Source organism: Lepidochelys kempii, chromosome 2 (assembly GCF_965140285.1).
Source record: "Lepidochelys kempii isolate rLepKem1 chromosome 2, rLepKem1.hap1, whole genome shotgun sequence".
In the NCBI taxonomy this organism is placed as follows: Eukaryota; Metazoa; Chordata; order Testudines; family Cheloniidae; genus Lepidochelys; species Lepidochelys kempii.
In genome coordinates, this window is record NC_136381.1 from 74,116,591 (window position 1) to 74,130,252 (window position 13,662).

General features: G+C 42.4%; 1 protein-coding gene across 1 annotated transcript in view; it reads left to right on the forward strand.

Annotated features, from left to right (window-relative positions):
• PRKDC (protein kinase, DNA-activated, catalytic subunit) overlaps window positions 1-13,662 on the forward strand; it is a 154,504-nt gene that overhangs the window by 35,267 nt on the left and 105,575 nt on the right. Inside the window, exons 22-28 of the mRNA XM_073331241.2 lie at window positions 218-324; window positions 2,130-2,220; window positions 3,466-3,629; window positions 4,480-4,632; window positions 6,148-6,255; window positions 7,858-8,084; window positions 8,646-8,740. Coding sequence (XP_073187342.2) covers window positions 218-324; window positions 2,130-2,220; window positions 3,466-3,629; window positions 4,480-4,632; window positions 6,148-6,255; window positions 7,858-8,084; window positions 8,646-8,740 — 945 coding nt within the window. The remainder of the gene's footprint in view (window positions 1-217; window positions 325-2,129; window positions 2,221-3,465; window positions 3,630-4,479; window positions 4,633-6,147; window positions 6,256-7,857; window positions 8,085-8,645; window positions 8,741-13,662) is intronic.

Below are 13,662 nucleotides of genomic sequence, written 5' to 3' on the forward strand. Positions count from 1 at the left end.
GACAATAGTCCTCTTGTCTCTTTTCTGGTGTTAAGTTTCCTTTGAGTCAGCTTAAAGTCGGTTCCATAACATGAAGAGTTTTTCCATGTCAGATATCTGAAAAGGAACTTAATTTTTTGCAAAATCACTTTTAAGAGAATAAATTCAGTGGATTTGAGTATATGGGCAGTATACATTATAGTATATGGGCATTAATAAGCTGCTTCTTTTTGATCAGATGAATCCCAGAATAATTGGGAAGTGAGGAAGCTTTCTCGTGCAGCCCAGAAAGGATTTAACAAAGTTGTGATACAACGTCTGAAAAAAGCAAAGACCCCTTCATTGGTAAATCCTTCTTTCTCTATTGAAACTGACATTAACACTTCTGTTCTGCTCAGCTTTCAAAACCAAAAAGTATTATATCTTTTCAGAAGTAGATGTGAAAATACACTGTTTATATCTTAAATCAGAGTGAATCATTTATTTGCTGGCAGTAACAGCATGTAACCATGAATTCTCTCATTTTTCTTAGTGACGTTTCATGTATTTTTTTCTTGTATATAATATGAGGCCTGACTGACATGTTGAATAAACTGATGTTGTCAGATGCCTTCCAAAATCAGATGCTGCACATATAGGCTTGTGAACAGGGCCCTGTGGATTCCTTGATTGTGGAAATCACTTCTTGCCACAGAATTGGGCTCAAGAGTTTAAGCTTTTATTTTTGAAAATCTGTTTCTGGCCCGTACAATTGCAGAGTAAATCTTGGGTACAGATTGATGCAGAATTGTCTTCCTAAATCTGCGGATAACCAGGAACAGTAGCACTGAGAGGTGAACTGTCCCACTCATCTCAATGAGGTATTAACTCTGAAACATAAACCTGATAATCTGTGGTATATTGAAAATGTGCAACAGTATGAAATAATTGGAATTGAATATCACATGAATAATGCAGGGATTAGTTAACTGATTGTGGTGTTTAACTTTATATGTATTTCAGTAAAATTTTTAAAAAGCCCTATATAATAAAAACTACTTCAGAATTTCCAGAACATCCACCAGACTGCTGCTGATTTACATCCTGTTTGCTGCAGAGTACATGCGGCCTTGCTCAGAAGAAGTATCTGATATTTTCCTGACTGGTATTCAAGCCACACTAAAATCAGAATCTGGTTTTATAGTGGTTCTGAATGGTACTTTGTGGAAATTTTTGTATCCCATCCAAAATGTAATTGAAACTCATGAAAGTCAGGCATATCACTCATCCAACCCAGGGGCTTCTCTCTCTCTTTAGAAAACAGTGGCATAGTTTAATTTATATGTAATTTAATTTGGGTAATTTAATTTATAAACTACCTGGAAGGAGACAGTTTTAAGCAGGTAAACAATAGCTAATCCTAGTTGTGTATGCAGTGTTATACCCATGTCAGTCCCAGGGTATTAGAGAGACAAGGTGAGTGAGGTAATATGTTTTACTATTCTCTGTCGCTCAAAAGCTGGTCGCTCACCAACAGAAGTTGGTCCAATAAAAGATATTCCCTCATCCGCTTTGTCTTTCTATTTGTGCAGACAGTGTCAGATCCAGTAGTTTATGAACAAAGCCAGCTAGTTTATACATTAAACTAATTTACATCATTGTTGGCTGCTGGATACTCAGCACTTCTGAAAATCAAGCATATGCCTAAATATGGATTTAGGAGCCTTACTTTAAACCCCTATTTTTAAAAAAATCTTTACCTTAAGTGTTTTGATTTTGTGAAATTCTGCACCCAACATTGTATTCTGTAGTCATGTGATATTCCTGTGCAGAACAGAGACAAATGTGCCACAAAATTATTTTACCTTTCCTGCAGAAATTGCCACTGAAGTGTCACAAAATATGGTGACTGTTTTGATACCTTCAGAATCAATCTTACTAGGGAGAGGAACTGCATATGGAGCCAGATAAAAATATATATAAAATGTTTTCCAGTGCTTCTGTCTCTTACTGAGGCAAGAATTCCACCCCTACCCCCAACTGTTTTAACTTTGTGGACAGGAATTTACTAAGACCCTAATCCTGTATCCACTTATATTTGTAAAGTTACACACATGCGTGTGTAGCCCCACTGTCTCTTCACTTTTCTAATGAAGTTCTGAATTATCTAGGAAGAAGACCTGTCCTTGGAAGCTGTAAGAACTAGAGTGGTTCGGCTTCTTGGATCTTTGGGAGGGCAGATCAATCGAAATTTAGTTACAGGTGAGTGTCGAAAAATATTAAACACTTTTTTATGCTCTCTCTCGTTTACAACTGACTTTAAGTGCAGGTTCATAAATGTTATCCTTTTATGAAATAAGGTGACCTTACCAAATAAAACACTATTTTAGTAGGCTGGTTCTATTTTGTTAAGCTTTCCAGTTCACAAGAAGAAAGTAAAACCTATTATGGAATGATAAGTGTGTGTCTGCACTGCAGCTGGGAGTGCCATTCCCAGCTTGAGTAGACATACATGCATTATCTCCGCTCAAGCTAGCATGCTAAAAATAGCAGCGTGGTTGCGGCAGTACAGGTGGTGGCTTGGGCTAGCCACCTGAGTATGTATCTAGGACCTCAGTCAGGGTTGTACTTGGTGGCTAGCTCAAGCCACCATGGCCATGTTGCTATTTTTAATACATTAGCTTGAGCAGAGCTAGTGCATTTTTGTCTATCTGAGCTGGGAATTACACCTCTCAGCTTGCAGTGTAGACATACCCGGAAAGGTCACTTAGCCCACAATCATGCAAAGCCTTACACATATACTTCACTTTATACACGGGATTGGTCCCTTTGATGACTATTAATGGAAAAGTCTGAAACTGACTGTACAAAGTGAAGTCGGACTCAGTTTTTGCCGCCTCCCATTTACCCCTTCCACTCCCCAGGTTAACTATCATTTTCTCTTTTAATTTTAGACATTTTAGGGTCATACCTTGTAACTGGATCCACTTGTTTAGACCCTATACTCACACTGAGTCCTGTTTGAAATTAGTGAGTTTCTGTGCATTTCCAAGGGTCTTCCTGCCTAGATCCAATTTGTAGAATCCCACCTCTAAGTGTTGCTTGTAACAGTAGCAGACCAAAAAAATCCATATTAGACTTTTGAGAGAAGTGTTCTGAAACAGGCATGTTCCAATATGTTCCAAATTTATAAACTACTCTGAAATTACCTCTGTTGGAGTTGGATAGTAATGCTGTCTTGTGACAAGTTGGCAGCAATTACTCTTTCTCCAAGTGACAGTGAAGCTGTTTTTCTGTGAAAGTGAGACCACCATTATTCTGACAATTACCTTGATTAGCTAGGTACTTTGATGCACCCCTTGTTTGAAGTTGGCGGGGTTAGTCAAACAACTCTATCAAAATGCCTGAAAATCTCAGTGCTTTATGACTTGTGTTTTGATTTTTATTATCTGGTTAGTTGCATAGCATAAAGCTTATTTTTGTTTTGCTCTCTTCCTAATATACTAGCTGCTTCTGCAGAAGAGATGATGAAGAAATTTGTGTCCTGGGACACTGAGAAGCGCCTGAGCTTTGCTGTACCCTTTGCAGACATGAAGCCAGTCATCTACCTGGATTTGTTCTTGCCTCGTGTGACTGAATTAGCTCTATCTGCTAGCGACAGGCAAACTAAAGTATTGCCATTTTTGTGTTTGTTTTCATTATTAAATAATTGTCAGCTAATGCTTGTAAAAGATCTACTTCCTTTCTGAAGACTGTTCTGTTTTTGACTAAATCCTAGACTGTAACATGGTTCCTTGATGCAGCTCTATAATCATGTTGCTCTCCACGCTATAAACTAAAAAGTTATAGAACATAGATCCTTTGAACTGTACTGTACAGCCATGTGCTTCCATGGTTAGACTTGTAGTGAAAATGAGGGTTTAGAGAGAGCTTTTTTTGTGTGTTATGTGGCCTCCCTTCCCTGGCATAGTAAGCAAGCTTGTATTTTCCTTATCCATTGGCATTTGTGCAGGAAAGTATTTAAGGACATGCTTAAGTTCTTTGCTGGGTTGGGATCATGGTTTCCAAAGAAAGACGAGGCCAGTAGTGGCAATAGCAATGAAAGGCCATGAATGGTTTTCAATAATGTGTTTTCTCCAGGTCATAGATTCCACGGCCAGAAGGGACCATTGTGACAATTTAGCCTGACCTGCTGTATAACACACAGGCCATAGAACTTCCCCAAAATAATTCCTAGAGCGTATCTTTTGCAAAAACATAAAAAACAAAAACCCCAATTGTGCACAATGAAATGGGAGGCAATAACTTGCTATGAAAAACTGTATTAGTATCTGAATTACTTAGTGAGCACAGTATTGAAGTATTTCTTAGTGCAATATTTGTTGCTAGGATGAGGATACAGTATAGATCAAAACCAGTTCATTAACATGCATTAGTGATAAGAATTTCCCCCGACCCCATTTCTTTCTTGTATAAGTAACTGGTACATAACAAAAAAGGCTGATTAAACTTTTATTGCAGGTTGCAGCATGTGAGCTCTTGCATAGCATAGTTATGTACATGTTGGGGAAGGCATCTCAAATGCCAGATGGACATCCAGGTTCCCCACCCATGTATCAGCTGTGTAAACGAATATTTCCTGTACTGCTTCGGCTTGCCTGCGATGTAGACCAGGTAAATACATTTATTTGTTTGTGCCTCCTACTGAAACTCACACTTTGTACTGTTATATCTTAGAAAATTCCTTTATAGCTTGGTTAAAAGCGTCAAAATTTTGGAATACATTTACTACATGATATAAAATATTATGGCACATGTTGCTGCCTTTTTTTTTTTTTTTTTAAATAAATACTTTTTGTGTACTGAGATCCTTATCCCCCAAGCTTCCAAAGTGGAAGACAAAAGCCTCCTAGAAAAGTCCAGTGATGGACTTCAATCCAGGTTAATTCACAAGAGTATCATTTGAAGAACAGTCTTCTCTGATTCATTCCAAGAGTTTTCCAAAGTATGAGTTCTTGATTTCTGTAGCAAAATAAGTTAATTTTGGGAGGGGGGAATTAATCATTCCAAATACACAGTTAATGTACAGCTGCCATGCTCCAGAGAAAAAATACATGAGGCACAATTTGTGATATTTGGTATCTGGAGATGATGATGTACATAATTCTGTGTGCTTCTATAACACCTTCCAGACAAAGATCTCAAAGCATATTAACCCTCCCATCCCTTGTAGGAAGGTATTATCATCCTCATTTTACAGATGGGAAGCTGAGTCTCACAGTTTAAAATTACTGAACATACAAGATTTTTCAAATTCTGAAATGTTTCATCCTATAAAAGAATTATGTCTTAAGACCCACCAGCTGAGTTTCTCTTCCAGTGCACCAAAATAAAAAGATTTAGATATCAAGTCTATTTGCTGGTGTAAGTGTGGGTACAGCTCCACTGAAGTCAGTGGTGATGTGCCCAATTACAGCAGTGCAAGTCTGAAGTTAGTGTGCATGGGGCCCATATGGTGTCCTCAGTCTATGTGAGACTGAGATCAAATAGACTTTGCATTTTGAAAAATATGTAGGAAATGACTACACCAATTGAAGTAAAACCCTCTTTGCAGACATTGGGCTAAATTCAACCTTGAAGGAAATACATTAATTACATCAAAGTTGAATTTGGCACATTTAAGTTCTTTAAATGCTCTTTTCTGTCAAGATGTCAATATTTGGTGGTAATTTACCTTCAAGTAAGTGTTAAAATCCAACAACATATTAAATAGTAAGGGTAAAAAGATGCTAAAAAAAACCCCAAACTGAGTATGGTTTAAAAACCAAATATACTGCTCTACCTACCTGCCTTCCTTTCAAAGTCTGGTTGTATGCACCAGTGTCAACCAGAAGGTTGCTGTTGTGATGTACGATGTGAGTGAGAGTGAGCGTGGTGAGCTCTTGGCTTTGAGGACCTGAAAAGGGAAAACAGAGTCTAGATGATTCCAAGTCAAATGCTGCTTTTAATCCTTGCTGTTGGATATGTGGACCTATAATTATGAAATTATTGGCTTTTCACTCATTCACTTTACGGACTCCTCCTTTTTTAAAAAATAAATAAATACATTTTTTTTCATTGTCACATGAAAACAAGCTAGAATGTAAATATATATTTTAACCTATTGGGTGGTGGTTTTCATCTCTTCAGGTAACAAGGCAGTTGTATGAGCTTCTAGTCATTGAATTGATTCACTGGTTCACCAACAACAAAAAATTTGAAAGTCAGGACACAGTTGCATTGCTGGAAGCTATTCTGGTAGGAAGTTGGTTTCTCTTTTTATTATTATTATTGTTGTTGTTGTTTTTATTTATTATTCGTGTGTGACGTCTTTTAAAAAGTAAAGTATGATCTGCTAAAGGAACTCTAACAACAAATATACACATTTTACAGATTTTCCTCTCATGTAAAGAAGAAACCCAATTTATTACTTTCCTCCACAGGCCATCTTTATTCATTATTATTTACTTTTATGTTGGGCTTTATACTCCTGTGAATCCTTCATCTTTTTTTTTCACTTGACAATCTCTAAATAAGTCAAGTATCTTAAAAATTAGCAAGCATATTGTTAATCTTGGAAAGATCCTAGCCATCCTTTTTGTGATCAGCATGTACAAGAAAGTACTAAAATACCATTTTGTATGGCCTGTTTGAAAGTTTTCTGCAGCTATTATTCAGGCAAAAGTTTAACTACTTTTTGCACCATACTGATCAATTAAGGTTATCACAGTGGTCAGGTGAATGGAATTTTTAACCAAAAGAACTTTCTCCCATTTCTTTGGTATTCAGCTGAAATAGGTATTAAAAAAAAAATACTACCCAGAAATAGTCTGGTTAAATATCCTTTTTCCACTCGGCTCTTAAGATACGCTTCATTAATACTGTGATGTCATTGTATTAGTTCTCCAGTTGTTCATAAACTTCCAGGGGGAAAATGAGTAGACAAGACTCTGAATTTCAAATAGAAACTACAAGCAGAAAAAAAACTTAGTTATTTTCGTCCCCAAACAAACAAACAATTCCAGCTGCCTTTATATATTGTAAAGATAAAAAAAGGGGACCAACATCCCTTCCCTTTGTAGATGATCTGTGAAGTACTGTCTTAATGCAGGAAGTCAGTTTTTACTGAGCAAATGGTATTGTGTCTGGATGACTTCAGTAGGGAATTTTATTTTTAATCTAAAAGCTTACTCACATACACGAATTCCCCCCCCCCGCGCAAACTTTTTTTTTTTTTTGAGCCATTTATACTGTGAATTATTTTTTCTCTATGCTTATTCTTATATTTGTCCACTGGAATAATACATGATATTTAGCACTTATAGCTGAGGTTCTCAAAGCCCTTCACAAACATTAATTGAATAGATCTCACCTCCCCTATGAGACGGCTATGATAAATATTGTCCTCTTCTTATAGATGGGAAGACTGAGGCTTGGAAATTAACTTGCCCAAAATGATACAGCAAGCCTCTGATAGCACCAAGTTTAGAACCTAGTTCTGACTGTCTAATCTAATTTTTCTAGGTTCTTATCAGATTCCTGTTACCTTAGAATCTGAGCACTTCTTAATAAATAAATAAACCTTAATATAAGACAGAGTCTAACATTTTCCCTCTACCCTGGAAGATTGTTGGAGTTTTTTCCCCAGACATTTATTCTGTCCAGTTCTTCACCTTTTATATTACATTATTCTCTCTCTCACATATTGCAGGTGTTGACTCCTTTCATCTGGGCACTAAAGTGAAAGTAGGCCTATAATGGGGAGGGAGAAACCTGCTTTTGTATGAAGTAGAAAACCACAGCAATGCTAGCCTTGAAGCTTCTACTTCTTGTAATGAAACAGTCTGCCCTTAATTTCAGGATGGGATAGTGGATCCTGTTGACAGCTCTTTGAGAGACTTCTGTGGTCAGTGTGTTAGAGAATTTATGAAATGGTCCATTAAGCAGACAACGCCGCAACAGCAGGAGAAAAGTCCAGTGAACACCAAGTCACTCTTCAAGCGACTGTACAGCCTTGCTCTTCACCCTAATGCTTTGAAGAGGCTGGGAGCTGCGCTTGCTTTTAACAACATCTATAGAGAATTTAGGTGAGCTGAAAACTTGAACGGTAGCTAAGCTAGACTAAAATAAGCAATGTTAATATACTAGAGGAGAGAGACATTTTGAGAAGAGAACCCAGGTTTTTATCCACTTACACTGAGGTTGGTTGATGCTGACTATTAATATGTAAAGAAGCTGTATCAATAGACCTCTTAAGACTATATACTGTGAGGGAAATTGACTTTACCCACAGAGAGCCTAAATATTTGGGTTCTATGTGGGGTGGAGAGCAGTGAGGCTGAGGTGGCGAATTTTCGTCCCAAAGCCAGATAAAAATGATAAGTTAACAGTTTTTCTTTTTAAATAAAGTACCACTTTTAATAAATAAAGTACCACTTTTAATGATGGCTAGGTAATTTTCTCTTTTGCTGATAATGGTCTAAAATACTCTTGCAGTCTGTGTTAAGAAGCATAGGATATTTCTTTGTTCATTTGAAATGTGGTGTTTAACTTATTTCTAAATTTCATATTTGAGTTTCATATTCACTTGCCTATTGTTACTCCTATGCATGCTTTTTAGCATATTTACTCTCTTCCTCATTTTATAGGGAAGAAAATTCTCTCGTAGAGCAATTTGTGTTTGAAGCATTGGTTGTGTATTTGGAAAGTCTGGCCTTGACCCATACAGATGAGAAGTCACTAGGTGAGTTGAAACTGATTTATTGTGAAATGGAATGAATAAACCATCCGGTCTCTCATCCTTTTAGATGGCTAATGAAACAATCTTAACTAAGCCAAGCCATGACATTGAAGTTGTAGGTAAACTACAGTGCAGTTCCCTTCTTACCAGAGGATCAATTATTTTCCATTCTCAGGGCTCCTCATTAAATTGGGTTTCTGATTTACTGGCATTTCTGTGCCAATTTCTTAAATGTGTGGGATTTTTATATCTGTATGTAAAATAAATCAGAGTTTTACAGATGTTTTACAGCAAAACGTCAAAAAACTGAGTGATGCTTCTGACTTAAGTGTCCTGGTCCCACAGTTACACAAAGTAAAAATGGAGCCCAATAGTTTTTAGAGTTTAAAGGCTATTTTGTAACAAATATGGGGTTCAAAAAACGTATTTTTCTGCATTGATGGAGAGGGCTCCACCTACTTAGCAGTACCCTCAGCCACTAGCCCTCTTATGCTCCCCCATTTGGTTCTGGGAATGGGAGTTGTGTGAAGAATTCATGACCTCTTCCCCAATATTAAATAATAACCTATATTATTATATTTACTTGCCTTTTTTCCAATAGCCCTTTGTCAACTAATAATGGTTAAAATGTAAAACCAAAACCTTGTTTCCAAATCTTTCTTTATTTCTTTCAAAGAAAAATATTTTGGATGTGATATTTTACTGGGAGTGGCCACGGGAGCATTCATATGGAAAAGAATGAGCTCCTTCTCTGTGTGAGTTAGTCATATATGCCAAAGAAATTATCTCTAAATGATATATACAGGGGGTAGGAAAGATGATTTTGTGGCAGCGGCCTGGGAGTTAGGATATGTAGTGACTGGGGGTTTTATAGTAGATGTAATATATCTGGACTTCAGTAAGGCTTTTGTCACTGTCCTATATGAGATACTCATGTGTAAACTAAGGAAATGTGGCCTAGATGAAATAACTGTAAGGGGGTTACACAACTGGTTGAGAGAACATACTAATAGTAGTTATCAATTGTTTGCTGTCATACTGGAAGGACCTATCAAGTGGAATCCTGTAGTGTTATGTCTTGGGTCTGGTACTATTTAACACTGTCATTAGCGACTTGGATGATGGAGTATAGAGTACACTTTTAAAATTTATGGATGACACTTAGTTGGGAAGGGTTGCAAGCACTTTGGAGGACAGGATTGGAATTCAAACCAAACTTGACAAATGGGAGAATTGGTCTGAAATCAGTAAAATGAAATTTAATTAAAAAAAAAGTACAAAGTACTAAACTTAGGGAGGAAATATAAAATATACAAATATAAAATGGGGAATAACAAGCTAGGTGGCAGTACTGCAGAAAATGATCTGGTGGTTATAGTTAAGGCTACGTTTTAGTCACAGGTATTTTTAGTAAAAGTCACGGACAGGTCACTGGCAGTAAACAAATTTTCACGGCCTGTCACCAGTCCATGACTTTTACTAAAAATACCAGTGAATAAAACTTTGGGGGGGACTGCTCGGGGGCTCCACGGGTGCTGGGGAGGGCAATCCGGCTGCTTGCGGGAGTGCAGATGGCAGCACACAGCTCAGGACCCCTGCTGGTGCTGGGGAGTTGTGGGTGGTGGCACGTGGCATAGGACTCTCGCTGGTGCTGGGTGGGCATGGGTGGCACCCCAGGACCCCCCTGGTGCTGGGAGGGGCGGGAGAGCATTTTGGCGGGGCCGGCAGGCTCCCTACCTGGCTCCGTGCCTTCCTCCCCAGCAGCAGCAGAGCTTTTTGGGTGTGGGAGGGGGTTGTGGTACGGGACGGGGTGAGGCTGGCTCTGGGCGATGGTTATCTGTGGGGCTCCCCGGAAGCCGCGACATCCTCCTCGTTCAGCTGGTAGGTGGAGGTGATGTCAGCCCCACGCTCCAGAGGCAAGCCACCACTGGGATCACCGCAGTCATCACCGGCCTGGTACCGGTCTTGGTCGAGGGAACGTTCCTGACACTGCTCACCGCCCAGTGACCGTTCAGGGCTCAGTCCATGTGGATTGCCCTTGACGCTGGCCCGACTGTCCGGATGGGTGCCGTCCAACCGGGACTCCTGGGACCGCTTGTCTTCGCGAATCGAATATTGACGGGACCACGGTGGACATTGCCAATGGTCCTCATCTCGCAGGAGATACCGCAGTCAGTCGTGGCATGATTGACGCCGGTCCCGCTTGGACTCCCATTCCAAGTCTCTGCCAAGGCACTGTAGCCCCGGGCGTCGATCACCGGCGTCTTGCTGACGTAGGTCTGCCCGTCGAGGCTGTTCACGGAGCAGCTACTACCGTCGGTGCCGCTCCTCTGTGTCAAGATCACGGTCCCGTGGCTAGCATAGATCCCTGCACCACCGATACTCCCGGTCCAGAGGCAGCAGTGGATCATATGCCAGCCCGGCCTCCCCTCACAGCCACCTGTCTACAGGCCCCGCCGGTGCCTCAGCAAGCGCAATGGCACTAAGCGTCATGGCCGGCCCAGTGGTACCAGTGGGCACCGTTGCCTCCAGCGCAGCCCCTGGTGGGGGCTCACTCGGCGGCTGGGGCCTCGGAAGCACCATCAGCGTCCATCTTTAGACTGCCAGAAAAAAGGTCGGTGGGACCTCTGTCCTTGGTATTGTGCCAGAGTCCGACCGGGTAGTGGATCCTTTGGTGCCGGACGACACCCAAAGCACCGCACCGGCCTTGCCCTGTCTGGAGGAGCTGATTGTGGCCCTGCCCCCCTCCGTCCCGCAGGAGGACTACCGGGCCCACCAAGACCTCCTAAAAAGTGTGGCAGAGAGCCTCCACCTCCAGGCTGAGGAGATGGAAGAGCCCTCAGACTCCCTGTTCAATGTGCTGTCCCCTTCAGCACCAGGCAGGGTGGCCTTGCTGCTCCATGAAGGGGTGGCAAGAATTTCAAATTCCCTGTGGCAAACACCAGCCTCAATGGCTCCCATCTCTAAAAAGGCAGTGCGCAAGTACTTTGTACCCACGAAGGGACATGGATATTTGTATACCCACCCGGCACCCAACTCCTTGGTGGTTGAATTGGGCAACCAGCCCCGACCCCCCAAGAACAAAGACTCTCGGAGCCCGAATACTTTCAGGAGAAAAGTTTATTTGTCATCAAGCTTTCAGCTACGACAAATGAGTAGCAAACCATCAAGATCTGGGAATCCCTCCCTAAGTTTGAAGGACTCCCTCCGGGAGTGCGATAAGGAGCTTAAGGCGCTCACGGAGGAAGGACGGCGGCCGCAAGGGCATCCCTGCAGGCTGCTTTGGATGCAGCGGACATGGCCGCACGGTGCATGGCCTCAGTGGTGTCCATGAGATGAGTGTCATGGCTTTTGCTATCCGGGCTCTCTAGTGAAGTGCAGTCATCAGTGCAGGATCTCCCCTTCGACTAGAAGGCTCTGTTTGCTGGGGAAACAGACACAAGGCTGCCTCGCATGAAAGACTCCCGCCTGACTCTCCAGACCTTGGGCCTCTATGTCCCTCCTCCAGCAAAACCTAAGTTCAAGCTGCAGCAGGCTCCCGCCCAGGCTGCTCTCCCGAAGTATGAGGCCGCCCACAAAAAGCAGCAGGACTATAGAAAGTGCCTGCAACGACAATCCTTGCCTTCTGAGGTCAAGCAGGTGGGCAAAAGTCTTTTTTGATGGGATGCTCGGGGTACCCCGCCAGTTCTCAGCAGGGACCTACCCCCAATAAAGCTCCCTTTCTCCAATTAGTTGTGTGCTTTCCTCCTGGAATGGTCACGGCTCACTTCGGACCGATGGGTCCTCAACACCATCTCCTGAGGTTACACCCTTCAATTTACCTCCTCGCCGTCCAACTGCCCTCCGCCCCCGTCCATCCTGGGGGACCCCTCTCATGAGGCTCTGCTCAAGCAGGAGGTGGGGTGGCTCCTGGACCTAGGAGCTATAGAGACGGTGCCCAAGGAGTTCCCGGGCAAGGGGTATTACTCCTGGTATTTCCTTATCCCGAAGGCCAAAAGGGGCTCAGGCTCAGGCCCATCATGGACCTGTGAGGCCTGAACCACTACATGGTGAAATTCAAGTTCCGCATAATTTCCCTGCCCTCCATCATCCCCTTCCTGGGGACTGGTACGCTGCCCTCAATCTACAGGAAGCGTACTTCCACATCCACATATTCAAGGGACGCAGACACTTCCTCTGTTTCGTGGTGGGACAGAGTCACTACCAAGTCACAGTCCTACTGTTTGGTCTGTCCACTGCCCCCAGGGTCTTCACAAAGTGTATGGCGGTAGTAGCGGCCTACCTCAGATGCCAGGGGGTCCAAATATTCCCATATCTGGATGACTGGCTAGTCAAAGGCACCTTCCAATCACAGGTGAGGGATCATGTGGTGCTCCTCCTGTCCACATGTACTGCCCTGGGCCTGTTGATAAACAACAGCAAGTCCATGTTAGTCACGGTACAACGCATAGAGTTTGTTGGGGTGCTACTGGACGCAACGTCGGCCAGGGCCTCTCTCCCACCAGACAGGTTCGAGACCCTGAAAGGGCTCATCGACTCGGTCACAAGGTTCCCGGTGACGACAGCCAGGGCTTGCCTGCAACTGCTGGGTCACATGTCTGCGCGCACATATGCGGTCGGTCACGCCAGACTCAGAATGAGGCCCCTCCAGCTCTGGCTGGCATCGCAGTTCTCCCGGGCCATGGACAGAATGGACAAAGTCCTCACCATGCCGAACTCGGTGATCACCTCCCTGCGGTGGTGGACCACCCCAAACAACATGCTCCAAGGGTTCCTGTTCAGGGGCAAGGCCCTGTTGTTGGAGCTGGTGTCTGATGCGTCGGACCTGTGTTGGGGGGCCCACGTGAAGAACTTTCAAACCCAAGGCCTATGGTCTCTACAAGACCTACCCCTTCATATAAATGTCAAGGAACTCAGGGTGGTGC